We start from the raw sequence: 27,959 nt of genomic DNA, 5'->3' as shown, positions 1-27,959 counted from the left end.
ACCTTCATCCTCAACCGCTGGTCTGAGCAAACCCCTGTGTTCCTGAACTTACACATACCAGACCTATGCAAAATTTATTAGATACATTCCTCCCCGTTAAATATGGTCTATTCATTAATTGATTGGCATTGCATAACCAAAAATTAAATACTAAGATAAATTTAATGGACATGAGAATGTATTAATACTACATTTTTTTTATTTTGTTGTGTACATATTGAATTGATTTCTCTTTTGAAAAGAAAATTGTCTTACATAAACTTAACAATTTTCATATCATATTCATAATCAATATCCCATCGTCGACTCATATAGTATAACAACTAACATAACACATTTAGGGTGTAAGTCCTCTCTCTTACGCCCTACCAATCCTCTTGTGCCACGTCAACTCCCCTCTTAAACTCCCCTAACACCCTAAATTGATGGCGGCACTCCCCTCATAGGTGACTCGGTTTTTTAATTATTTTTTTTGTTTATTTATTTGTTGAAAATATACATGTTTATAAAAAAAAATATCAATAAAAATTAAATATAATTTAACAAAAGACATTTTAAAGTAGAAAATAAAAATAAAAATTAAATTCAAACTAGAAAATAAAAATTAAAGTCAAACTAGAAAATAAAAATTAAAGTCAAACTATAATTTAACAAAAGACATGTTGCGAGCCCCGTCCCTTAGTTTTTTTCTTGGCCTCACGGGGTTGGTTCTCCATTGCTCGGTTTGAAGTGAGTGTGGTTTGAGAGTATAAAAAATAAAGTGAAGTGGGTGTGGTTGGAGAGTATAAAAAATGTGTGAAGTTGGTACGGCTTGAGTATAAAAATTGAGTGAATGGTGTGTTTATATATATATGTTTTAAAAAGTGATTTTTTTTTTAAATCCGACCGTTGCCCACATTACCGTTCCTCAATAAGCGTGCAATCAAAGCGGTTAATGAACACCGATTTCATTCCCCGATTCGGGTCCCCGCGTTGATGACGGCGGTGTTCCCGATAGGGGACAACGGTCACCGAATCCCTTCCTCGCGTGTGCCCCGTACACCCTTAGATGCATTTAAAATATTTGAAGGGAAGAACGCCCACTAGGGAGAAGTGGGCATGTTTTCAACGATAACAAGACGTTGACGTGACACATAAAGACGCGTGTAAAACATTATTATTTCTTAATATTCAAAAAGACAACCATCAATAGGTCCCCAACCCAACCGCCGTTCAAACATTATTTCTCCAACCGCCGTTCAAAAAAACAAAATAAAAAAGGTCCCCAACCATATATTTCCACCATGTGAAACCATCAAACCCTAACTCTTCACCATCACAATCCAGTTTCTCCTTTAAGCCCTAATTTTTCTCTCCATCACAATCAGATCATCATCGAGAGGAGAGTTAGGGCAATTGAAAGAGAGATGACGATTGTATACACGCTGGTGGCTAGAGGATCGGTGGTGTTGGCGGAATTCAGCGGCGTGCAGACGAATGCGAGCGCGATTGCCAGACAAATACTCGAGAAAATGGCCGGAGATAGTGATATGAATGTTTCGTACTCGCAGGATCGGTATATTTTTCATGTTAAGCGGAATGATGGACTCACGGTTCTCTGTATGGCTGCTGATGTGTCTGGAAGTAAGTTGCATTTATAATTTATATGTGATTTTATATATAAATTGCCTACACGTACAACCTAAAAAAGCTAAATGTACAACATTCTGATGCACAAAAACTTCCCATGTACAAGAGGCGCGCCCCTTAGCTGCGCCTCAGGCAGCTTTTCTGTGAAAAAACGCGCCTTCGCTGCGCCTCATGTGCAGCGCGTGCTTTAGGGGGAGCGGGGTGCATGCGGGAAGGGAAATCGGGGAGGGGGTTGCCGAGCGGGAAGGGTGCCGCCAACAAAGCGGGGAGGGAAATCGGGGGTGTTTATCGGGGAGGGTTCTCCGCAACGAAGGAGAGAGAAGATGGTGGGCCACCCTCATTTTCAACCAATCAACATTTTCTTTTTTTCTTTTTTTTTTAATAAAAAACAATTCCCCTAAGAGGGGAGTGCCGCCATCAAATTGGGGTGCGAGGGGAGTTTAAGAGGAAAGTTGACGTGGCATAACCTGATTGGGTGTGCGTAAGAGAGGGGACTCCCCTAAGAGGGGAGTGCCCCTCTCACCTTTATGTAGTAAAAAGTGTGGACCCTCGCCTAAAGTTGTGCCTCGCACCTAGGCGCGCTTTTTAAAACCAAGATTGGTGATTATAGCGGCGTCAATCATTTATATGTAGTTGGCATTTACTTGAGACCGGAGGAATTGTAGTTAAACTCTAATACGGTTTAGGAGGTGCATAGTGTATTAGTGCACTTGTAACGGATTGCATAGTAGTTGTTTGTCAACTATGTTTCCTGTGAAACGATAACTTCTTTTCCAGCCAAAATTAACCATCTTTTTACTGGTTGTTAGTTATATAACGTCCGCTTCCATATTTGCAAAAACATGGACAGAGTGGTTAACATTTTATTTTTCAGGAAGGATTCCTTTTGCTTTTCTTGAAGACATACATCAAAGATTTGTGAGGACTTACGGCCGAGCAGTATTATCCGCTCCAGCTTATGGCATGAACGATGAATTTTCAAGGGTTTTGAGCCAACAAATGGAGTATTACTCAAATGACCCTAATGCAGATAAAATTAACCGTTTAAAAGGCGTAATGAGCCAGGTAAGCAGATTCATCGTTTCAATCATGAACCAGATAGGTGTATTTTAGATCATATATTCATATCATTATAATTGTTGGTTTTGCTTTTGTTAACAGGTGCGCACGGTTATGATACAGAATATTGACGAAGTTTTAGAAAGGGGTGACCGTTTGGAGATACTTGTCGATAAAACTGCCACTATGCATAATAAAACACTTCGGTTTAAAAAACAGTCTCGACGATACAGGAATGCAATTTGGTGGAGAAATGTCAAGCTTATGTATATCACTCATCCCGTCTTTTACTTTGTATTGTTAATTCCAAAATCTTTAAATGGTTGCATGGCTAAATGACTGTTATACCCTTGTCTGTTACTTGGAAAGAACTAATTCATTTTCATGTCGGATTTTGAATGCAGGTTTGCTTTGATATTTCTTTTGCTGGTGCTAGTGTATGTCGTTGTAGCATTTGCTTGCAACGGGCTGACCCTTCATTCTTGTCTAGCGTAACTAGTGGAGAAATTTATTGCTTTTCAGGAAAAAGAAACCGAAAACGGGAGAAGTTTTGCTGAATAGGCCGCGTGTGTCAATATTTGTAGCTTCAGTTTTAGGTTCAAAACCATCTTGCCGCGGTCGCTTCTTGTGAGGTCAAGCCAGTTACCCCTTTTGAGATTGGTAGAATGATCATTTTATTCTCAAATTGTAAAGTTTCGCTGTTCAAAAAAAAAAAAAAAAAAACTTCTTTTAGTTATTTTCATTTTGTAAGTATGAACATTAATTAATCTCCCTCACCTCATGAAATTAAACTGTTTGTAGGGGTGCAAACGAGACGAGCCCGAGCTCGGCCAGGCTCGAGCTCGATTAACTTATGAGAGCTCGGCTCGATTCGAGCTTTGTTTTCAAAGCTCGAGCTTGGCTCGTTTGTATTTTATCAAGCTCGAGCTCGGCTCGGGCTCGGCTAGTTTATTATCTATTAATTAGTATATTAAATAAAAATAATATAAATAATAGACTTTTTAGGCTTGCGAGCTCGATAAGTAAAGCTCCGGCTCGTTTACTAAATAAGCTTATTTTTAGGTTCGAGGTCGGCTTGTAAACAAGTTTAAATAAGCTCGGCTCGACTCGGCTCGTTTACACTAAGGCTCGATAAGGCTTGACGAGCCTAACGAGCTTCACATGTGAGGCTCGAGCTTGGGCTCGATAAACAAACGAGCTTTGTTTTGAGGCTCAAGCTCGGCTCGGGCTCGATAAGGCTCGGCTTGTTTCGAGCTTTTTCTCGAAGCGATCTCGAGTAGCTCGCGAGCCGCTTGGCTCGTTTGCATCCTTAATTTTATCTCATGGTTTAAAGAAAATGTATGACTATGTCTGGTATCTATAATAACACGAGTCACTTAAGTGAAACGAACGAATATCATGGATCCAAAATAATGCTATAAGTTGGCATTTGAATTATGTACATGCAGGAACACGAATAGTGGGTATATGAACGAATACAATGGAGAAAGGAGCAACGCTTATCGGGCTCGAGAAGTTTTTTTGGATCGGTTCTAACGAAGGTATAACACCCGAAGAATTTACAAGTAATTCGACTCCGTTTAGTAATACTATTTGGCTATGCAAGTCCCCGTCTTTTGCGGTTAGGTGATATTCGTCTCTTTGTGCCTCGTCAATTCTAGGATTCCTAAGCATCTTGGAAAATTTTGTTCGTTGTTTTTGTGTCGCGTTTTGTTGGGTTGATGTGATTACTGTCGTCGTGTTTTCAATAAAAACGCCAATATTTGTTGTTTTAAACCCGTCTAGGTTGATTACTAGCAACGTGATCCCTGCCTGTAAAGTTGAGACGATTTTAAAAGTTAGTTATATGAACAAAATATAAAGTTTTGGCTTTTTGTGTGTTCATTTACCGATGTTTTTGAGCAATGAGCATAAGAACGTATTTTGTTTGTGCCCACGAAACTTGTCGATAAAACTTGCCTTCCCATTAGCCGGTGCCAAAGAAGTGCACTGCATTGTAAAAGTTTGTTAAGGTGTATTGTCGCGAAATTGTCACTAAACTTAATAATCGGTAGGAAGTTGGTATGGTTACCTGTAGTAATCAGGATTTGGAACAAAAGTGGTAGTGTTAAGAAGTCCATAGTTTCCTCCTATCAACGTTTGTCAACAATACGTTTTTGTGTCATACATAGATGACATCCCAAGTTGATCCAAGTACCTGTTTGATCCATCCCCATTGGCCATTGCAAAGATGACATTAAGTTTTCAAAACTCTCATTAAGAAAATATTTCTTTATCAAAACCACTAGTCACAAATAAGTATAGTGACAAAGTCAGAATACATGAAAACGATGACGTTAGATACCATTTTAATTAAAAATTGGTCGGTGTATTATATTGGTGTATTATATTGTGACCATGTAAACTATATGTGAGTAGATTGTTTTTAGATAGTCATCAGATTGTAATTTAAAGCAAACAAAATTTATACGAAAATGACCTACCAAAAGCCAAACACAAATGCGTTGGTGACAAGATCGTGACCACTGTTATATGCACCGCCAGCTTCGCCCACCCAAGCCACTGTAGAACTCCTGGATTTCTACAAAATGTTTTGAAGGTCTCTAAACGGCTGTGACCCTCCATCAAGATACGACGGATCAAGTATCTTTTCAACCAAATGATCGTCCACACCTAATCATACCATATTTTAATGGGTTCTAACCTAAATATATGATAATTTTTCATGAAAATGTTATAAGTTTACCTGGACCGAGGTTGTATATGTGTTGAGTTATCGCTTGAAGTGAACCTAATGATTCGGTTACATACTCGTTGAACCAGTTTGCATCATAAAACCCTCCTGGTCCAAGAACAATAGGCTTTTCTTGAAATCCAGCATATATCTTTTGCACTAGATTTTGAAGGGAAATTGTGTCTGATGCGTACTGTTGTGCCGTGACACTTGTTCCTATCCCGGTTCCACTCAGTTCATTTCCTGATCACCAAAATATGTGACATAAGTAAATCTTTGATGATAGTTGTGATGATCGAGTAACAATTATTGTTCAACTATTTATACAAGTACAATGAGAAGTACAATGATCGAGTAAAACTTACCAAGTTCCCAACCGCTAATAATGTATCCCTTGTTGGCGGTGTACCTTATTAGAGCTTCTGCTTCGCTCGAGTCCCATGATCCTATCGCCGTACCATCAAGCCCAATTGTTCGGCCACTTAGAGCATTCAACCCGAACACGACCTTTGCACTGTAAAAATTGAGAAAAAAAAATAATGAAAATCATTCAAAATCAAAAATCATGGTTTAAACATGTCAAATTCATAGCAATAGTAAAATATAAGAATTGATGTATCAAAACTTTAACAAAAAAGTAAACATAAATATTTTGATACCTACAATTTAGATAGGTGGCATTAAACAAAAAAAATGAACATGAATATTTTGATACCTACAATTTAGATAGGTGGCATGTTTAGCGCTAGCCGTGTTTTACCTTACTTTATATGGGGTCTGGTGAGTTTCCGATTACAGATTCTCACAGTTAACAAAGAAAATAGTGTCAATACGGTTATGATTTAACCAATTTGTACATGATGATTAAAAAAAGTATTTATTAAAAATATTAGTTAAACTCTTACAAAAAAAAATAATTAACAAAAGAAAACATCATGATATATAAAGAAAGTGATAGATAACTAAAAATAAATAAAAAAATAAAACCTACCCAGAGTTTTTAAAGAAAACATTGAGTTGATCCCATCTTGACATGGTCAAGCAACCATTAGTGAACCCAAACATTAAACTAGAGTTTTTGGTGAAATTTGGACATGTTTCTTGATCACCAATCTTCTGGTACATCACTTTGTCTTGCAAAGTCCCACCCAATCTAACTTTCAAGGGAGAAAAGGCTGCATTTCACACTCAACATATCAAAACTTTATTGACTCGTCTTAAACCAGCCCGTTTTAAAACGTTACACATTTTGGGTCTGTCACTACTAACATGTATAATGTATATCTTCTTCACTCGATCAAGCTTATTTTCCGAAAAAGGTGACAGAAACAAAAGGGGTTTATCGTATGTACCTTTGATTGCGTTAAATAAGATTTTGTTATTAAGATCCTGTCAAACAAAAAAAAATGAAAAAAAAATGAAAAAAAAAAATGTTTTGTTTAACAAGAATGTAAATTGAGACAGAGAAATTAAAATTAAAAAAAAAAGAATGGCAGGCATATGAATGCAACTTGCTACTTGTTAAGTTACAAGCGACTATTAGACCATCCGTAGTGGGGCGTTTTTTTAAAAAAAAATTCAAAAAAAACGCCGGATAACGCCCCTCCCTCCATTACACCCGGCGTTTCCGGGCGTTATTTTTGAAAAAATTGGTTGTGGGCGTTTTCATTAAAACGCTGAAGTTGCAATATGGTCTCTGACAAAATGGTCTTGTCCACCAATGAATTTGAGATACCCACATGCCACTTTACTTTTCAACCTGACATCCCTTTTCCTTTTTTTTTTCATTAAAAATAATACGGGCGTTATTGGCATAATGCCCCACTACGCCAGTTTTGCTATAATGCCCCAACGCTGACTAGGATGCCACGTGTCGGATAATGCCCCATGATGGGGGCATTATGTTAGTTCACCACTACACATGGTCTTAGAGAGGCTTCAGCGACGGATTACTGACCACATGTAATTATTTAAAACCATATGTTCACTGACTTTATAAACTCACCAGATTGAGAAGAGAAGCATTTCCCCAGCTACAACTTCCATAATCACACTTTTCTGGTGGCCACCAACAGAGCCGTTCCTACGTTTTTAGAGACCCTAAGCGAACTAAGAAGTGGAGGCCCTTTTGAAAAATTATCCTTTTCAACATATTTAGTCACAAAACCCTCCTCTTTTACCCGGGATTGGGACCGACAATTAGAAACTATAAAGTTTATAGTTGGCGAAGTTAAATTTCATGTAAAATGGTCCTTTTTACAGGAACCTTACCCTATGTTTAACTAAAATTTATTTTTCTAGCTTCGGGATGAGGTCGAATGGTCGATGATTGTTGCAGTTATGTCTATACTTTAATGTTGAATTTGGGCCTTTTTTCCTAAACAAATTTTATTTGGGCTCCTATAATAAAAAAAATGGTTTAGTTTTGCTTTTTATTTGGGCTTAATACATATACAATATATAAAACTTTTTTAAAAATTGAAGGCCCTTGATTTTTGGTGGCCCTAGGCCTGTGCCTAGGTTTTAAAGCCTAACGGGCCGGCTCTGGCCACCAATCTAAAGTAGCACATATGAAATCTTCATCTATAAAACCAATAGAAGTTGTACCGTTTATACTTACACTGCCCTCGGTAACATTAACGCTTAACGAATGAATCATATTCGAGCTAAAACAAAGCACGAGTAGCAAAAATAACAAAACGGATAGACTAAAGAATAAACCCATATGAAAATGCCAATTTCTTTTGAAACAGATTAAAATTGTTATACTGATTTAAAGAAACAATTAATTTAAAGTGGAAATAAAGGGAAAATGTAACACTTTTGGTTTGATCTCATAGCTGAATGATTGTAATCATCTATTTATATACCAAAGTTGAGAGTTGGTGGTGTGTTTGTGAAAGAAAAAAAAAAACATTTACAATGTATACAAGTCAATGGTTGCATATTGGGTGTCTTTTTTTCCATAGATAATCTTGAGAATATTTTATATTATATATTTTAATATTTTAATAAATAAACGAGTGATTGTAATAGAAACTATATTGAATAATATCTTTATAATAATAACTATATAATATACTAAATTAACACAAGAATCTTTATATATTTTTAAGTTTTGACAAGACAAATATTTTTTTTTTTTGACAAGACAAATATTTTATATATTATAAGTTAAACATATATATTCATTGGGGCAATTTTTATCTAGATTTTAATTTAAAATATAAAAATTTATTTTGTTTTTTAAATGGGTTCCTATAGAATAGTTTCTAATAGTGAGAATAAGAGAGAGGGTAAGTTGTTCTCTTGAGAAATAACTAATTTACTCTTCAAGTCAATGTTAGTTGTCCTCCTCTCTATGTCGCGTATACTTTGTACGTAAAATTTGTCTTCAACATGATCCAAAATCGTGAGAATAAATAGTTTTTTTGTAAATATTAAAAAACAAAACAAACCTTTCATAGAAAAATGAGAGATGGTCATGAAATTGGCCTAGCAATACGATTTGGATGAAACTGCTAAGTTTCTAATAGTAACACTTAAAGTAACGGAGATATATAGACTCATCAAAAAGTCCCTTTTTTATATTTTAGTATATAGTTAATACATTAATTAATATTTATACGAAAGTATGACAAACTAAATAAACACACCAAGTACAAATGATCAACAGATAATAAATGTAATTATAATTTTATTATATGAGAGCAATTTTTATTTTATAAATTGAACAATGATTGGTAAGGTTTTAGCTAGTGGGAAAGGATTAAGGACCCAAGAATAGTAGGTTACCAAATAATTTTTTTAGGCGTTCAAATAGCAAATAATACACTGCTAGTATATTTTACATATTATTAAATTAAACTACCTATGTATGCGAATAAAAATTAATACATCAAATTAAGTGTTGAACTAGTAAAAGTCTGTATAATGCTTAACCGTTCAGAGTCAAATGTTTGACCAATTCAGATTAGAGATCTTAACCATTCAGACTCAGTATAATGCTTAACAATTCAGAGACAAATATCTGAACCATTCAGACATCTGCTCAGGGAACAAACAGTCTGAACCACTAAGTGCTGAACAAGTAAGAGGTCTAAACTATTAAAAGCTAAACAAACAGCCCCTAATTGATTTTTCAGAGAAGTAAAAAAATAAAGATATATTGTTAGCTATTAAAGCTTTATGGATTTTCTTTTCTTAAATATTGTTAGCTATTAAAGCTGTATAGATTTTCTTTTCTTTAATTTCTGCACGTTATCTTTGTCCACAGGGGCGGATCCAGAGGTGTTTTGGGGGTTCCCGGGAACCCCCTCTATTTGGAAAAAATAGTGGAAATCTCGTATGATTTGGAATAAATTAGTGAGAATCTACCAAAAGGAACCCGGTGAAAAATGTTCCTGGATCCGCCACTGTTTGTCCATAAACATTGGTTATGCCGCGTTTCAAGAAGAAACATTATATGATATATATTGTGGTTCTGTTATTAGTTTAGACTCTGAAAATAAACGAAGTTTAAACAAAATAACAAATGTTCACTTTCGTTATTTTATTTGATTTAAATTGGAATATTTCATGTAATTAGTATTATAAAGGCGTGCATATGATATATGATATAAGATATAAGAGACATAACATTCAAAATACAATACAAATAAATATTAGTTGGTTTAAAGTTTACTAAGGAAGTAAGGATGGTTTAGGTTTATATTGCCTTCACTAGATAAACTTAAGCCTCTGGTGACAATTATAAAATTATTGAAGGATATTCATTTTAAAATTTTTTGTTATCAACTACTACTGAATAGCCCACCCTTTACGGCGGAGTATTAAGTATTAGGTAAATGATATATCGATTGGTTACTACATACCATACCGGTTTAATTTAAACAACGACAAAAATAAGTAATCAACATGGTTAAATAAAAATATCTAGAGTTAAAATTTAGTTATAACTATAATAAGGTAAATAAAAATAAGTTTGTTACCTGGTATATTGAAGGGTTAAAAAAAAAACCATATAGGTCTTAATCCAAACGTTGATAAAAATAAGTAAGCAACACGATTAAGTAAATATTCTAGAGTTCAAAGTTAACTTTACTTATAATAAGTTAAATAAATAATAAGTAAAACAAAAAAGAATAAAACTTATAAAAAAGATAAAAGAACATATATTTGTTAAAAAAATAAATTAAATCTATTAAACTTCAAGGATCGTAATATAACTTTATTAAAGTATGGGGGTTGAAACGTAAATCATTTATAGAAAAAGAGGTATTATACACTTCCGTTTGAGAAATCTATTAAAGTTCAGACGTATAAACGTAAATCATTAATAAAAAAAAGTTATTAGAGTTCAGGGGTTGTATGTTAACTCTATCAAAGTTTATGGTTAAAAACGTAAGTTAATAAAAAGAAATCCATATAATATTGTAGGTTACAAAATTGACCATTAAAAAAAATAGTATCTTTAACAATTACTTTTATATTGTACAGAACTAGTGAGATTTCCCGCGCTTTGTGACAGGGTTTTGGTCAACATCAGCACGGTTCCTTAAAGTATGAGCTCGGTTCTTATAGCAGCCAAAAGAAATACACCCAAAATGATATCGACACGTGTTTTACATCGATCGAAAACTATAGAAACAAATATCGATACCGGTAGCGATGTTTTTCGGGATGGGCATCAATTCGGTCTCCGATACTTGCTATAGCATACAATATTAAAAATATTTAGTTGTCAATAAAAAAAATTTCAATCACTTTTATAACGCAACATCGAGAGAACATAAAAACGAATACGGTACCAGTACCGATATAGTTCAAACAATATTGTTTCAGTTTGTTATGATAAAGAACAAAAAGAGTCAGCCATATTTACCCATTTGATTAAAAAAATTATCGAATCATAGATAAAAATAAGGATATTGCAACGGTGTATTCAAAATTTTGTATTATGTTATTAAAATAACAAAAAAGATAAATAGTGTAATTATAGATAAAAAAGCTCGACGATTTTTTGTATGACCATGTCGAAAAAATCATAGAAATAAAAATATTATAACAATTGTATTAAAAAATATCTATAAAAATAAAAGAACCTAAAAACGTTCGATGGACACCATACAATTCATTTTAAAGTGCAATTAAAATAAAAAGAAAATGTGAAATGGACCAATAAAAATGAAGTATTGTTCAAGTACTTTTAAAATGCAAGAATATATATAAACAACTAGGATTTCCTGCGCTTCGCGGCAGAAATTTAGTTGTATCAACCAGGTTCGTTACATATAGCAACCGAAAGATAAAAGCTAAAAAAATAAAGTTATGATAGCAACCGAAATGTTATCAACATGTGTTTTACATCGACCAACAACCTTAAATTCGTTAAATATTATATTATAACAAATTAAAATGTTTACTAACTAAAATCGTAAATTCAGCATTTTAAAAGTTATTTAGTTAAACAATACAACAATAATGTGTTTTTATGATAAAATAATAGTGTATTCTTTGTGTCCAGGTAATTTCCAATAGGACCATCACCATATACTTCAAATGTGTCAATTGGGCCTTTAGGAGATTAGTTTGTTATGGGCTATGAAAATTATATCGTGGTAACATAAAAGAACAGCCGGATGAGAAAGGGAAGAAGGATGAGGCAAAAGTGGTTATATAATAACTAGGTTAGAACCCCGTGTATTACACGGGTTGAATAAATATTAAATAATAAAAAGTTATATCTTTATGAACTCCGTATATTGTACGTGTTAAATAACTGTAATTTTATATATCAAATAATAAAAAAAAATTATATCTTTAAAAACCATGTGTATTACACATATTAAATAAATGTAATTTTGTATGCTAAATACTAAAAACGTCATATCTTTAAAAAACCTGTGTATAATCGGGTTGAATAAATCTACCAAATAATAAAAAAAATACATCCTTAAAAACCCCATATATTACACGTGTTGAATAGAGCTAAAAAAGTGTTATATCTTTAAAAACAATGTGTATTACACAGATTAAATAAATGTAATTTTGTATATTAAATTCTAAAAACGTCGTATCTTTAAAAAAAAACTCGTGTATAGTCGGGTTGAAGAATCTACCAAATAATAAAAAAAAAATATATCCTTAAAAACCTGGTGTATTACACGTGTTGAATAAATCTAAGTTTACATAAACACATGTATTATTATCAGTTATCTTTGTCTTTATCATTAAAATCTCTTCTACAAATTTTGAATTTAATATTTATCAATAAATGACTTTTCATAATAAATATTTAGAAAAATAATTAAGACTGACTTATAGAACGCCATGTGTCCCTAACATGGTTTCTTTTATTATATGTATATAGATAGAGTAAACTACTATTTTTTTTTTATTTTTTTCATATGGTTTGGTCATTTTACCTGTTTCGTTTAAATAGTTTATTATTCGTATCTACATCGTCATGGTTTCTAAAATTTGTCATTTTCATCCAACTGGTTAATCCCACCCGTTTGTATAAATTAGATAATAGGTTATATTAGATATGCAATTTGATTATTTGTTGATAACTCCTTGTTAGGGGTGTGAAAAAAAGAAGCCGAAAATTTCGAAAACCAAATCATATACGTAACCGAAAAACCGACCCAGTCAAATACGCTTTTGGTTCGAATATTAACCAAATCCAAATTCAAAATTCAGTTTTGATATTGGATATAAGAGATGCAATTTTTTAATTCGGTTTAACTTTTAATGTCTAGCCCAATAACCAATCTAAATGACCCATATATTTCTAACAAAAGACTTAAATCTCTATAATTTCAAACTTTTATTTTGTGGATTCACATAAGACCTAAATCGATGAAGTTTGTGTATTTTTATTTGTATTTCTTGATCTTGCAAAATAGCCGAGGCTTGAAATTCTTGAATTCATTATTACATAAGAAGAGATAGAGCAACTTATATACACCAATTTCATAACAATAGCTGAGTCTAAATTGATCTAGGCTTGTTTGGTTTTAAACCAAACCGATCCGAATTGAATTAGATTTGTTCGGATTGATTAGGGCACCGCCAAATAAAAATATATAGACTTAAAAGTTAGTTATAAGTATAATAAGGTAAATAAAAATAAGTTTGTTACCTGGTATATTGAAGGGTTAAAAAGTAGGGGTGTTCAAGATCGGATAATCCGGTTTTCGGATATCCGAAAACCGGATATCCGAAAATTTCGGATAGTGAATATTGATATCCGAATCCGTATCCGAAATTTTGGATATCCGATTTTCGGATATCCGAAATTTCGGATACAGATTCGGATATCCAAACGGATATCCGAATTTATAAAAAGAAATCAAAAAATATGTTTCGTATATAGATAAAAACTAAACTTATATTCGACTTTCTAAATTTCCAACATTTAAAACTAAAAACAATCATAAATTCACACGAATACAATTATTTACTAATTTTTACAATACTTCAAACTAAATATAATGCTCATATACTATATATATTTATAAAAAAAATAATTAGTTTTCGGATATCGGATAATCGGATTATCCGAAATTTTTGAAATTCATATCCGAATCCGAATCCGAAAATTCGGATTATCCGGTTTTCGGATATCCAAATTTTCGGATATCCTAAATTTCGGATATTTCGGATACGGGTTTTCGGATATTTCGGATTCGATTTCGGATCCGGATTCTTTTGAACACCCCTATTAAAAAGAACAAAACTTGTAAAAAGATAAAAGAACATATTTGTTAAAAAAAGAAAATAAATTAAATTTATTAAACTTCAAGGGTCGTAATGTAATTTTATTAAAGTCCGGGGGTTGAAACGTAAATCATTTATAGAAAAAAATGTATATACACTTTCGTTTGAAAAATCTATTAAAGTTCAGGCATATAAACGTAAATCATTTATAAAAAAAAGTTATTAGAGTTCAGGGGTTGTATGTTAACTCTATCAAAGTTTAGGGTTAAAAACGTAAGTTAATAAAAAGAAAACCATATAATATTGTAGGTTACAAAATTGACCATTAAAAAAAGAGTAAATTACGTTTTTGGCCCCTGTGTTTATATCATTTTTACTATATTAGTCTAAAATAATAATTTTTAACATATCTGCCCCTATGGTCTCTATAACTAACCATTTTGGCCCCTAAGACTAGAGATCATGGGGGCCAAAATGGTTAGTTATAGAGACCATGGGGGTCAAAATGGTTAATTATAGAGACCATGGGGGCGAATATGTTAAAAATTTTTATTTTGGGCTAATATAGTAAAAGTGATATAATCATATGGGCCAAAAACGTAATTTACTCTTAAAAAAATAGTACCGTTAACAATTGCTTTTGTTATTGTATAGAAGTAGTGGGATTTCCCGCGCTTCGCGACGGGCTTTTGGTCGATATCAGCACGGCTCCTTAAAGTATGGGCTCGGTTCTTATAGCAACCAAAAGAAATACACCCAAAAGGAGAACGACAATGTTTTACATCGGTCGAAAACTATAGATACAAATATCGATACCGGTAGCGATGTTTTTCGGGATGGGCATCAATTCGGTCACCGACACTTGCTATAGCATACAGTATTAAAAATATTTTTTTGTCAATACAATTTTATTTTCAATCACTTTTATAACGCAACATTGAGAAAACATAAAAGCGAATATGGTACCAATACCGATATAGTCCGAACAATATTGTTTCGGTTCGTCACATTAAAGAACAAAAAGAGTCAGCCATATTTACCCATCTGAATAAAAAAATTATCGAATCGTAGATAAAAATAAGGATGAGTGTATTCAAAATTTTATATTATGTTATTAAAATAACAAAAAGGTAAATGGTGTAATTATAGATAAAAAGGCTTGACAGTTTTTTTGTATCACCATGTCGAAAAAACCATAAAACCAAAATATTATAACAATTATATTAAAAAATAATTATAAAAATAAAAGAACCTAAAAATTTCGATGGACACCATACAATTCATTTTAAAGTGCAACTAAAATTAAAAAAAAAACAAAAAAATGTGAAATGGACCAATAAAATGAAGTATTGTTCAAGTACTTTGAAAATGCAAGGATATATATGAATAACAAACTCTTTATTTATTAGTAACAAATAGAAAATGTGGTGGCTCGTTTATCGGTTTCATGAAATCCTCAACTTTACATAAATTACTAGGATTTCTTGCGCTTCGCGGCAGAAATTTAATTGTATCAACTAGGTTTGTTACATATAGCAACCGAAAGACAAAAGCTAAAAAAAAATAAAGTTATGATATGCCGAAATATTATCTACATGTGTTTTACATCGACCAACAACCTTAAATTTGTTAAATATTATATTATAATTACAACAAATTAAAATGTTAACTAACTAAAATAGTAAATTCAGCATTTTAAAAGTTATTTAGTTATATAGTTTTAGTTAAACAATACAACAATAATGTGTGTTTATGATAAAATAATAGTGTATTCTTTGTATCCAGGTAATTTCCAATTGGGCCATATGCTTCATATGGAATAAATGTGTCAATTGGGCCTGTAGGAGATTAGTTTGTTATGGGCTAAGATAAATATCCTAGTAACATAAAAGAACAGCCGGGTGGATAGGCGAGAATGATGAGGCAGAAATGGAAAGTGGAGCCACTCACCCCTTAAAAGCCATGTCGCCTACCGACCGAACTATTGTGGGTGCCGGCATAGCCTTTTAACCAGTTATCTATACTATATAATAAATGAAACCTGATTTTGGACACGTGTCATTCATTGAAGATGTCTACATTTGTAATTTCCTACCTTTTCATACTTAATATTATTATTTATCAAATTGACACTTTTTTATTTAGTTTACCCTTATCTCATATTTTATGAAAAAAAATAGCGACTATTCTATCTCTTATTTTCATATTGCATTTTTTTTAAATTTAGTTTGTACTTATCTTTTCCGTTCAAATGGGACATAAGTAAAATTATTGGGTTTCACATTTGTAATTAGTTATTTTTTTATTAAGATGCTATCGTTCTATTTGCTCATGTTCAAAATGACCAGAAAAAAAAACTCAGTTATTTTTGTTTCTAGGAAATCATAATCCTTTTATTTGATTCAATCATTCTAGAAGTTTTAAAACTAAAATATAATCTATCATAATCAAATTCACATTTCAAAACCCTCAAAATTCAACCATTCAATAATCACAACTACTCACACGTATAAGCCCATATATAATCTAACCTACTTTTAATAAAGGATTCCATTTAATTCTACGTGAAATTTATAAAGACTTTTTGTTATACACTTAATTTCATATATAATATAATCTAACTTTTAATAATGTGTGGACGCTCGGAGGGCAAAAGTGAAATTGCATTAATTTTAACGTTATTTCACTAAATTTGTGAAAATAACGTTAAAAGCGGCGGACGGTTAATCATGCATCATCATCATGTGGTGGCGTCGATAGCAGAAGGACAAAAGGGAACATGCACTAATCGGTCTTTGTCCCGATTGCTAAGTGTTATGTGCCTTATGTCCAAAGCTTGATGCAAAACTACTATCGAGTCGGGGGTCTTACTGAAAGCAGCCTCTACATCTTACTCTCCTCAGACCCTACCTTAGCTTTGCTATTTGTGCGATTTACTGAGTATGATGATGATGATGATGATGATGATGATGATGATTTAGTATATATAATTAGATTTTGTTCAACCCGTATAATACACGATGTTTATAAAGATATAATTTTTTTTTATTATTTAGTTTATAAAATTACATTTATCCAACCCGTGTAATATACAAGGTTACAAAGTTACATTTATTTAACCCGTGTAATACACAGTGTTTTTAAAGATATAACTTTTTTTATTATTTAGTATATATAATTAGATTTATTCAACCCGTACAATACACGGGTTTTTATCATTTGGTATATAAAATTACATTTATTCAGTACAATACATGAGGTTCTTAGCGATATAATTTTTTTATTATTTAATATATAAAATTACATTTGTTCAATCCGTGTAATAAACGAGATTTTTAAAGAATAATTGTTTTAATTTAGTATATAAAATTACATTTATTCAACCCGTGTAATACACGGGGTTCTAACCTAGTATAATAATAGAGTAAACTACTAATTTTGTCCATATGGTTTGGTCATTTCTACCTGTTTCGTTTAAATAGTTTATTTTTCGTATCTACATCGTCATGGTTTCTTAAACTTGTCATTTTCACTAGTTAATCCCACCCGTTTGTATAAAGCAGATAATAGGTTATATTAGATATGCAATTTGATTATGTGTCGATAACTCCTTGTTAGGGGTGTGAAAAAAGGAACCCGAAAAATTCAAAAAAAAAAAAAATCATATATGTAACCGAAAAACCGATCCTGTAATTCGAATACGGTTTTTGGTTCGAGTATTAACCAATCCAAATTCAAAATTCAGTTTTCATATTGGATATAAGTAATGCAATTTTTTAATTCGGTTTAACTTTTAATGTCTAGCCCAATAACCAATCTAAATGACCCATATATTTCCAACAAAAGGCCTAAATCTCTATAATTTCAAACTTTGATTTTGTGGATTCACCTAAGACCTAAATCGATGAAGTTTGTGTAGTTTTATTTGTATTTCTTGATCTTGACATTCTTGAATTCATTATTACATAAGAAGAGATAGAGCAACTTCTATACACCAATTTCATAACAATAGCGGAGCCTAAATTGATCTAGGCTTGTTTGGTTTTTAACCAAATCGATCCGAACTAAATTAGATTTGTTCGGATTGATTAGGGCACCGCCAAATTTAAATCAATACTTCTCATCTTTACTTTTCACACAAATCAATGCACTTTTAAAAAATACTATGTTTATCTTCCAGACATAGCAAATCATAATAGCACCATGTCAAAAAAAAAAAAAAAAAAAAACATGCCGATGAAGGCTTAATATTAACTAGTCTTAAGTCACCCGATTTTTTAGAGGGGGGGGGGGGTAAAACCATGCTAAGTAGCAAACAAAAATTCACTTCAGTATATGACAAAGAGAAGGAAAAACCGTGCTACCAGCGTTGTGAGGTGATTGGGCGCGGGGGAGAAGTAAAACTGTGTTAAATAGTAATTGAAAATTCATCAAATGACAAAGCACTAAATGACAATCGAGTAAAGTACACGTGATATTTGAAAATTCACTAAATGTCAAAGCCACGAGGTGTGAATGAAAATTCACTAAATGACAAATAAAGAAAAGTATACGAAGTATAACTTCGCTAAATGACAAAGGACACTAAAAAACGAAAGAGTTATTATTCCTAACTATGTTCTAAAATAAAATATATAGACAATTTTTTTTTTATCATGGAAGACTTTACCCCTAGATGAATCCATTCCCTCATTTAGTTAGCAACTTAGCATTTGAGATACTTAACTAATACGTTATTAAGCCCAAATCGTAAAACCAAACCAAAATCAGATAGTAAACATATTAGTTTTGGTTTAGTTGTCAATGTATTAGTTTTGTTTTACAATGACTAAAAACTAATAGTAATAGTTTTGCTTACAATTTGATTTAAAAATCACTCAAAACATTCAATACAAACCATTAACACCATGTTTTTTAGATAGGTACAATTTTGACCGACTATAAAGGGTTTGGTTTTGACAATTATGGTTTGAAACTTGCAACCGACCTAGTAAATCAAACCACCCATTTAACATTGTGAGTTATTTATATGTATTATACTATTATATTTATTAAACTTCGTTTTTTTTTTTTTCAAAAAAACACGATACACAACTTTGCTAATCAAGTCTGTCAACCGACCACTTCGACCAACTCAATCAACCTGATCGGTTTAGTTTGTATTTTCCCAAAACCAAAGTTAACGCTTCGGGCCAAAAAAACCCCACTGGACCGTAAACACCCTTACCGCTCAGATCAGCATGTCCGGTCCGGTTTTAATAATACTGCCAAACCCAAAACCATCCTCCTCCTCCCCCCACCCCCCCCCCCCCCCCCCCTTATATCTACCATGTGGTAATTACAAACAATATCAACCCTCCTGTAAAACACAATCAAATACTGCTGCTACACACACAGACACACTCGCTGCCCAAAATCCAGATCGCTCCAACCTTCAACGGTTCTCTCATCCACCAAACATCAGGTACCGATTCTCTCATTTATCATCAATCGATGTATACTCCTTATTATATCTCACCTTATGTTTTCTACAACATTCTAGGGTTTTAGAATCCGATTGTGCTTTTTTACTATATTCATTGCATGTACGACGATATTCACCGTTTAGTTTGTCTAATTACGTTCTGTAGTTTGTGAAATTCATCGTCTAAAACATGTAGTTTGTGAAATTCATCGTCTAATTATGTATTTGTATTGTGCGATTAGAGTTTGAGTTGATTGTGTTGGCAGATTGTTTAAGTGTGTAGTTAGATTTATTATGATTTATTCGATTTTCGATGTTGATAAACTCTACAATGGATTCCGGATGCCAGATTATCGATGATACAGTTGAGTTGTCTCCGCTGATTCCGTTGGTGTAAAGTAGATGATAGGTTATATTAGATATGCAAATTGAGTATGCGTCATAGTTATTAAAAGCCATCGCCTCTTGCGCTTAGGCCCATTTTTCAGGCGAGTCGAGGTAGTTGCACTTTAAGTCGAGGAAATTGCGCTTTAATTCTCTAGGTGATGGTTCAGGCGCAGATTCCGGCGAGATTCCTAGATTCCGGAGAGTTTCCGGCCAAATTCTCTAAATTCCGACAAGATTCTAGCCAAATTTCTATTTTTATCCAAGGAAAACTACTTTTCTACACTAATACACTAATATTTTTTGAACTTTTGGTTCTTAATAGATGACATATAGTTTTATATAATAGATTTTGTTTATTTTATTTGAAGAATAGTATTCTTTTTCTAATACATAATATAGTTTAACTTTTTTCATTATGCGCTTAATTTTTCTCAGGCCCTCGCTTTTTTTTGCGCTTTGCGCTTAGGCCCCAGGCAAGGCCTATGCGCCTTAAGTGCGCTTAGCGCCTTTAATAACTATGGTATGCGTTAGTCCACAGTTGTCGAAGGCGCAAAGGGTGAGCCGTGGACCTCAATGCAAGGTGCTTAAAAAGCGAGGGCTTTTTTAGGCGAGGCGTATAGTATAAGAATACAATTTTTAGGGGTTTTTTAACATGTTTTTGGCTTCTTTAAGGCTAGTTTAGGTTGATTCCAGGCTTGTTTAGGGTTGGTATAATTGTTTCAGACCTGTTTAAACGATTTATGACGAAAAGGCTTTCTATCGGCATTCTCGTGATTACTGTCCTTGAACCTTTAAATAAACAGAAGAACTAACCATTCTAGTTTCAAGTATTCTCAAGATTGCTCTCCTTGACTTTGTGATTCATCGTTGCCTTTTGATGTCCGTTTGATTTCCAATTTATTCTTGATTTCTTTCAGGTTTTGCACAAATTACATTTCTTCTCAATATTCTGTATCATTAACGTTCACTTTTTACAGGCTCTAAACAGGCCACTAATACTATGGCAAGTAATCATGGCGGCAAGGGTATTGTGGATTCTGGGAGCAGCGAACTTAACAATTCTGAAACCACTGTTGAGATAAAGATAAAGACTTTGGACTCTCAAACATACACACTGCGAGTAGATAAATGCGTAAACACTAGTTTTCTTTCCTTAGTATTTCATCATGTATTTTCTTGTTCGACTTTCGTTATATTTGTATATCTTTATAGGTACCTGTTCCTGCACTAAAGGAACAAATTGCTACAGTTACTGGCATATTATCTGACCAGCAACGTTTAATATGTCGTGGCAAAGTTCTCAAGGATGATCAGTTACTTTCAGCTTACCGTATCCTTCTAGTTTCATTAAAAAAAAGAAAAAAAAAAGAATCTTGTTACGTTCTGATATTGAAGCTCCTTAATGAGTATGAACTGTAGATGTAGAAGATGGACATACTTTGCACTTGGTTGCTCGACAGCCGATTAACCCATCACTATCAACCGTTCCAGATCATACAGGTTTCCTTTGTTTTCTTTTTTGTTCTATTTTGTATAGGGCCTACTTCTAGAATCTTCTTTTAGGCAGATATATACCACATTTGCAGCAGGTGATCCAGCTTCAAGTACTAGACACGGGCCCAGTGTGGTGGTTGGAACATTCAATATATCCGATCAAGGTGATGGCAGTCTTCCAGATTTTAGTCGGGTAAGAATTAAGTTTATGAAAAAGTATAAATCATTGAAACCCGTAGATTGACACCTAACCGAATGATTATTTTCTTTAATTTGGTAGATTGTTTCGGCTGTTCTCGGATCTTTTGGAATAGCAAATGCTGGAAGCGGTGGTGATGCAGTAGATTTGCAAGTAAGTTGACCATTGACTAATTAGATTCTTAAATAATTTCATATCTATTTTTATTATTTTGATTTTTGAACACGGTTTCACCTCATGTTTTCATCAAACAGCAACACATCTCCGAAAGGCTTTCACGGATACCTGGCCTAAATGAAATAAGAAATTCCACTGGTCAACAACCCGATGATGCTTCCGGAAGAAGTCAACCTAATTCTCAAAGTGCTGCTTTCACTATTCCAGCTAGTGCTTCTATGGACCCTTTGCAGCTCCCTGTAAGTTCAATATCATATATAACTACAATCACTGCTTTCTTTTACAGTTCTTCCCATTGATTGGACCACCGTTTTTTTTTTGTCTTTCAGTTTCTTTTTTGTTTTTTCTATACCTTTATTCTTCAACTTTCACCATTGGTACTTACAACCTCTCAAACCTTTTAAAGACTTTGTAATTGAGTATTTGAGTTTTACGTGCTTATTTTTATGTATGTCGGTATATAAATTCAAGTTTATTTTTATGTATGTCGGTATAATACGTTATTTTTATGTACATTTTCAGTTCTATGTTTTGACATAAATTTTGTTCTAAAACGCGTCGGGTCAAATATAATACGTTTTAATTAGACGGTATAAATTCGAGTTAATTTACATTTTGACGTCGTCGCAACATGCCATACCATTCTTTAACTTGAAAAAAAAATCTTATGTTATGTGTTTATTTTTATGCAAGTGTCGGTATAAATTCGAGTTGGTTAATGTTTTGACGTAAATTTCTTTCGCAAATTAGTCGGGTCAAATATAATATGTTTTTGTGCTCATTTTTATGTACGTTTTCAGTTGGTCTACGTCGGGTCAAATATCATCCGTTTTCATTAGACGATATAAATTCGAGTTACTTTACGTTTTGACGCCGCCACAACGCGTGGGGAAATTTACTAGTTTTAATTATTTCTGATGCACAATTATAGTTTTTAGACAACTTATTACTTATTTCCTGATTAAAACTTTAAAATATCTCCCTGACAGGTTATTCCTGATTCTCTGACTACCTTATCTCAGTATTTAACGTGTTTGGGACAAGAATTTAATGAAAATGGTCAGAAGTTCTTTATATTGAACACTATAGGCACCATTGTTAGCTTACTTTTAGAGTTTTAGTTGCTTACGATGCGAATATGATATTATGATATATGATGTTTGGCAGCTAGAATTCAGGGCAACAGTGCTGGTGAAGAATCAAATGCTGCACCACGTTCAGCCGCTGGTCCGGGCGGATTACCGACACCAGCGGCTCTAAGCGAAGTGACTCAGTCTACAAGACAATTGCTGATTGAGCAAGCCGGAGTATGCTTGACGGTATATCATATATGTACTAAACATTACAAAAGTATCAATATTCAATAGCACCATGTTAGATATATCATGTGTTTTTTTTTTCGTGCAGCAATTGACCAGACAATTAAGGGACCAAACGAATGTAACCGATCCCGTGACACGGTTAAGGATGCAGTCAAATGCGTTGAGATCAGGTGCACTTTTGCAAAATTTGGGCGCTTTCTTGCTTGAGCTTGGGCGCACAACGATGACGCTTAGAACAGGGCAGACACCGGTGTGTTTATATTTGTTTAATCTTTATTTTCTTGAATTTTGTCGTATCAGACATGTAAAAGTAGTTGTTTTTTGTTTTTCCAGACTGAAGCTGTGGTTAATGCTGGACCTGCTGTTTTCATATCTACATCTGGTCCAAATCCCATTATGGTTCAGGTAATATAAAAAACATGTTTTTGTTATGTTTAAAAAGTCTAGGGACTGATATGTAAATTCAGAGAAAAAATTTCAATCCTTTTTATAATCTTCTGCCTTATTTAACATTGGTGCAGCCTTTACCTTTTCAACCTGGAACCAGTTTCGGAACGACACCTACGGGCCCCGGTACTAGTTTCTCTTCAGGCACCGGTTTACGCCCAAGGAATATTGATATCAGAATACGTACCGGTAATTATTAATATTCGGATTTATAATATTGATTTGCAAGAATATACTGATCTATTTTTTCTTCAATTGTTACGCGTTCTAGGTTCAGTGTTGTCGTCAGCTGCTAATCAAAGAGAAGCAAATGGCGGGGAACGGTCAGCAGCTGAGTCAGCAGCTTCTGATGGCGGTACTTCAAATCAACAAGCTGCCTCGGGAAATGTGCGGGTGGTACCTATTAGGGTTTCTACGTTGCCACCTGGACTTGCCGCTTCTGAATCATCTATTGGTTTGGTAGATAGAAATGGAAGTCACCATCATAATGGGGAAAACAGACCCCATTTGGCCCCTAATCGTACAGCTCAGCAACAACCACCTGAAGTTCCTGGTAAAACCAAAACGGTTTCTATTAGGGCAAAAAGTTTATCTACATGTTTGAAAGGAAAAAAAAAACTTTTTAAAAAATGAAGTTATCAAATGCCACGTGACATACACAGAGGTGTACAAATCGATATTTTTTACAAAGCGAACCGGTTTTTGAGTGGTAAACAAACCAGTTTTTTTTTTTTTTTTTCCAAACTGGTTCGGGTTTAAAACCGGTTTCCAAGGATCAAACCCATTAAACCGATTCGGTCCGGGTTAAAAATCGGTTTGGGACAAAAAAAACCGTCTTTTTTTACAACCGGTTCGGGTTATAAATGGGTTTCAAAGATTGAGAAGACGAACTGGTGTCGAAACTGTAGGGACGAGTCGAGTTGAAACCGGTTTTCAAAAACCGAGTTCTTTTTTCAAATCGGATCTTTTTTTTTTTTGAATTGGTTCGGTTAACTCAGGACCATAATTATTTATAAATTGTAACTTGGTTGTTAACTCGGGAAAATGTGTAAAGTTTGTTTCTATTCTATGCAAGTTGCCCCTTCTATAATATGGTTATATTTAGTATAGTATAGTGTGATAAAGTTTAATTTTACTACAAGAAAAATATTGAACTAATAAGTTTAACTGTTTAAGAACTCATATGACAGTTCAAAGTCAAACATGAAGTTTTTCAATCTGATGCAGGTACAACTCATGGTCGAACTTTTTCTACAGAGGTTCCTAGTGGACTTGGTCAACTGCTGAGAAGTTTATTCACCAGTGGCCAGAACAATGACAACAGCTTTATCTTTCAGGGAACAAGTGTTGAAACTGCTCACACAGCTGTCAATTCCCAAGAAACGCCAGCTGTCGGTTCCCAAGAAACGCCAGCTGTCGGTTCTCAAGAAACGCCAGCTGTCGGTTCCCATGAAACGCCAGCTGCCAGTGATGAAGGGACATTTCTGGCTAACTTGTTGCACCAGATTATGCCTGTTGTGACTCAGCACATTAATGGTGGAGGTGATGTGGAAGATGGAGCTGCACAACCTCCTTCAAGCGTAAGGCGTTTGCTTTGTAGTTTTGTAACTAGAAATCCCAGAATGGATTTAATAATATGATAGTATGGAGTCGGAGAATGCCTAGATATTTGGGTATGGGTATGAACCTTCAAGGGGATGGCGTATAGGGGTGTGAACTTATGACACGACCCGAAAACACGACACAAACCTAACACGGAATTTGCGGGTTTAGGTTTAGTCTAAACGGGTTCGGGTCAGTTTCAGGTTGAACCCGCTAACCGGTTTAGTTAAATGGGTCGTGTTCATGTTGACCCGTCGGGTTGGCGGGTTGACCTGTTTAACCCATTTATATTATTATATAAAACTTTTCATAATGTGTTTATATGTCACAATTTTAATTGGTTACGTATTTTATGCAATAAATATATTAAAAGAGCAATTGACATAAGATTTTACAACTAAAATATAATTGTTTTATATACATTGAATTTTTTGGAAAAAAAATATAAAAAATATAGAAATTCAGGTTAGACAAGTTGTGTTCGGGTCAACCCATGAATATATGTGTCATTTTGGGTTCATGTGCTTGAGACGATTTTCGGGTTTGGATCGTGTTCGGGTTCATGTTCAATTTTGGGGTTTGGGTCGGGTTGAAGGCCACATGCGTGTAAGTTGCACTTTAGCTGATCCTATTGGTTAGTAGGGTATTGGTGGGGTCCTATAAGTTTTTTGGTATAGGGTTCTTATGGTTACCAAAAATGATTGTGGGTATACTGTCTACATTTAAAAGCCAAGCCCTATAGCCAAACGCTTCTATTAGGAATGGAAGTTATTCCTTCATTCCCATACCCATAGACCAAACCCTGCCTAAATCTTACTCTTCTGTAGAAGACTAGAGGTGGCAATTTCGGCATATATACTCATGGAAGGATCATTTCTGGCTATGTTTAGCGTTAAAAAGGGTACTATTAAATAACTAAATTATTTTAAAAATTAAAAGGATACTCGCCAAATGTGGCATCCTCTTTAAACGGGTAGAAGTCGCACATTGTATTTCAAATATGTATAACCTCTTTTAATTCTTTTAGGCAAATTGGATTTTATTAATCTGACCTTTTGGTAGTTGGCCAAGAATAATCCCACCTTTTAAAATACCCACTGGCAGTCCCACCTTTTGAACTATTTTTTCTCAGTGGGCCTACGTTAAAAAAACTTAACTCAGTTAAGTTTTTTTTTTCCTAATTTCAAACTTATGTTTTAGGGCTATTGATCAGAACGTGGATACGAGTCGATTGATGTAAAACTTATCTCGAAACGGTGCCACATTTGACGAGTTTTCTTTTAATTTTGAAGTTACTTTGGTTATTTAGTAGTACCCGTTTGACGCTAAACATAACCAGAAATGATCCTTCCATGAGTATATATGCCAAACTGTCACCTCTAGTCATCCACATAAAGCAAGACTCTAGTCATCTACCGAAATTGCTAGAGCACCGTTTCGAGGTAAGTTTTACATCAACTGACTCGTATCCTTGTTCTGATCAAAAGCCATAAAACATCAGTTTGAAATTTGGAAAAAAAAACTTAAGGAAGTAGATAATTTAAAACGGAGGTCCATTGAGAAAAAATAGTTCATAAGGTGGAATTATTATTGGCCAGCTACCAAAAGGTCGGATTAATAAAATCCAATTTCCCATTCTTTTATACACAAATTCAGTATGTTTCTGAGTTGTATATTTTTATTGTCATATTTTACACACTAATTATTTGTAAAAAAGTTGAACAAAAAATGTCTTGGAACCCTAACAGAAGTACCTGATTTGACTTGAATGTTTTGACTTGTTAGACCATGTGTAGTGGTACACATGAATAATGCCCCACCCATGGGCGTTGTGCACCATGTGGCAGCCCAGTCAGCAATGGGGCGTTTTTCTAAAATGGGTGTAGTGGGGATGTGGGCATTATGTTAAAAAAGGGGTGTAAATAAAATTAAATCAAAAAAATCAAAAAACTTTATTGGACAAGAAAAAGTAGAACATCACTGATTGGCCAAAACTTTTGAACACGGGCGTGGAAAATACAACGCCAAACAGCAAAAATTCAAAAAAAACGCCCGGGGGGGGGGGGGCATGAATGGGCGTTGTTTGGGCGTTTTGGGCCAAAAAAGGCCCCAATTTCTCACCACTACAGGTGGTCTTACCATATATCTGCCCATTTTATCACGTCTGACATGCATATGACACTCATTTAGGATAAACTTTTTACACTGAAGTTCTTACAAGCCATACATATCTATCTATATGTAGGTTGAAGAGAACCAAAACAGAGGTGCATCTTCACGCCAGCCAGATGGACCTTCGTCTCCTCCGAACCCGAAACGGCAAAAGGTACCTTTTGAAATCTGAATCAAGATTTATACAAAGAATTCGGTTTCTACACTTTCTCTATTTTTTCTTCTTTTATGCAGACAGAGTAAGTAATTGCAAGAGCAAGTTGAAGCATAACATGGTTTCTACAACGGGTATCGAGATCCAAATAGCTGGTTTGACTAGACCAGATTTCAGTTGACCGCCTATAGGCGATGATGCATCAATCGATGAAATCCGAGTTCAATACACATATTTTCCTTCCCTCCTGTGTTTTGAGTAAACAATTGCATGGCAAAATGCTGTTTTTGATTGTCGTTTCGTTTGGTTTAATATAATATGTTGAGAGAAAATTCATTTGGGTAGACTTGTGCTAAGAAATCTGAGAGCAATTGGGGCTACTTTTATAATGTCAA

The 27,959-nt window shown here is 33.9% G+C and overlaps 2 protein-coding genes and 1 pseudogene across 5 annotated transcripts; 2 read left to right on the top strand and 1 right to left on the bottom strand.

Annotated features, from left to right (window-relative positions):
* Positions 1-1,202: 1,202 nt before the first annotated feature.
* LOC110891520 (vesicle-associated membrane protein 711) lies at positions 1,203-4,560 on the top strand. Of its 3 annotated transcripts, none has more exons than XR_002565385.2 (5): positions 1,203-1,623; positions 2,504-2,694; positions 2,791-2,954; positions 3,093-3,320; positions 4,137-4,560. XR_002565385.2 is itself a non-coding variant. In XM_022139221.2 (4 exons), exons 1-4 carry the CDS (start codon positions 1,407-1,409, stop codon positions 3,181-3,183), a joined length of 663 nt encoding a protein of 220 aa, XP_021994913.1. In that variant the 5' UTR covers positions 1,203-1,406; the 3' UTR covers positions 3,184-3,406. The 3 variants fall into 3 exon arrangements, 1 of the variants encoding a protein (XP_021994913.1); XR_002565386.2 differs by having other exon boundaries at positions 3,093-3,348; XM_022139221.2 differs by lacking the exon at positions 4,137-4,560 and having other exon boundaries at positions 3,093-3,406.
* On the bottom strand, positions 4,090-6,564 carry LOC110889029 (annotated as a pseudogene).
* Positions 6,565-19,497: 12,933 nt separating this feature from the next.
* Positions 19,498-27,954, top strand: LOC110891521 (ubiquitin-like domain-containing protein CIP73). Of its 2 annotated transcripts, none has more exons than XM_022139223.2 (16): positions 19,498-19,610; positions 20,975-21,129; positions 21,210-21,327; positions 21,417-21,497; positions 21,587-21,684; positions 21,772-21,843; positions 21,945-22,106; positions 22,857-22,926; positions 23,035-23,186; positions 23,275-23,439; positions 23,523-23,594; positions 23,711-23,825; positions 23,908-24,189; positions 24,864-25,216; positions 27,484-27,564; positions 27,645-27,954. In XM_022139223.2, exons 2-16 carry the CDS (start codon positions 20,998-21,000, stop codon positions 27,651-27,653), a joined length of 1,962 nt encoding a protein of 653 aa, XP_021994915.1. In that variant the 5' UTR covers positions 19,498-19,610; positions 20,975-20,997; the 3' UTR covers positions 27,654-27,954. The 2 variants fall into 2 exon arrangements, with proteins under 2 accessions (XP_021994915.1, XP_021994914.1); XM_022139222.2 differs by having other exon boundaries at positions 21,584-21,684.
* Positions 27,955-27,959: the final 5 nt, after the last annotated feature.

This window comes from Helianthus annuus, chromosome 11, assembly GCF_002127325.2.
Source record: "Helianthus annuus cultivar XRQ/B chromosome 11, HanXRQr2.0-SUNRISE, whole genome shotgun sequence".
Lineage (NCBI taxonomy): Eukaryota > Viridiplantae > Streptophyta > Magnoliopsida > Asterales > Asteraceae > Helianthus > Helianthus annuus.
The sequence above is the reverse complement of the archived record's forward strand: the minus strand, read 5'-3'. Positions and strand labels throughout refer to the sequence as shown.

What these genes read in the sequence shown, in the direction of transcription:
- LOC110891521 (XM_022139222.2), top strand. Translation starts at nt 20,998, where the DNA reads ATGGCAAGTAATCATGGCGGCAAGGGTATTGTGGATTCTGGGAGCAGC. An exon ending in CACTGCGAGTAGATAAATGC is followed by an intron (nt 21,130 to 21,209) that starts GTAAACACTAGT and finishes ATATCTTTATAG; the next exon opens with GTACCTGTTCCTGCACTAAA. An exon ending in CTGCACAACCTCCTTCAAGC is followed by an intron (nt 25,217 to 27,483) that starts GTAAGGCGTTTG and finishes ATCTATATGTAG; the next exon opens with GTTGAAGAGAACCAAAACAG.
- LOC110891520 (XM_022139221.2), top strand. Translation starts at nt 1,407, where the DNA reads ATGACGATTGTATACACGCTGGTGGCTAGAGGATCGGTGGTGTTGGCG. An exon ending in GGCTGCTGATGTGTCTGGAA is followed by an intron (nt 1,624 to 2,503) that starts GTAAGTTGCATT and finishes TTTATTTTTCAG; the next exon opens with GAAGGATTCCTTTTGCTTTT. An exon ending in TGGAGAAATGTCAAGCTTAT is followed by an intron (nt 2,955 to 3,092) that starts GTATATCACTCA and finishes TTTTGAATGCAG; the next exon opens with GTTTGCTTTGATATTTCTTT.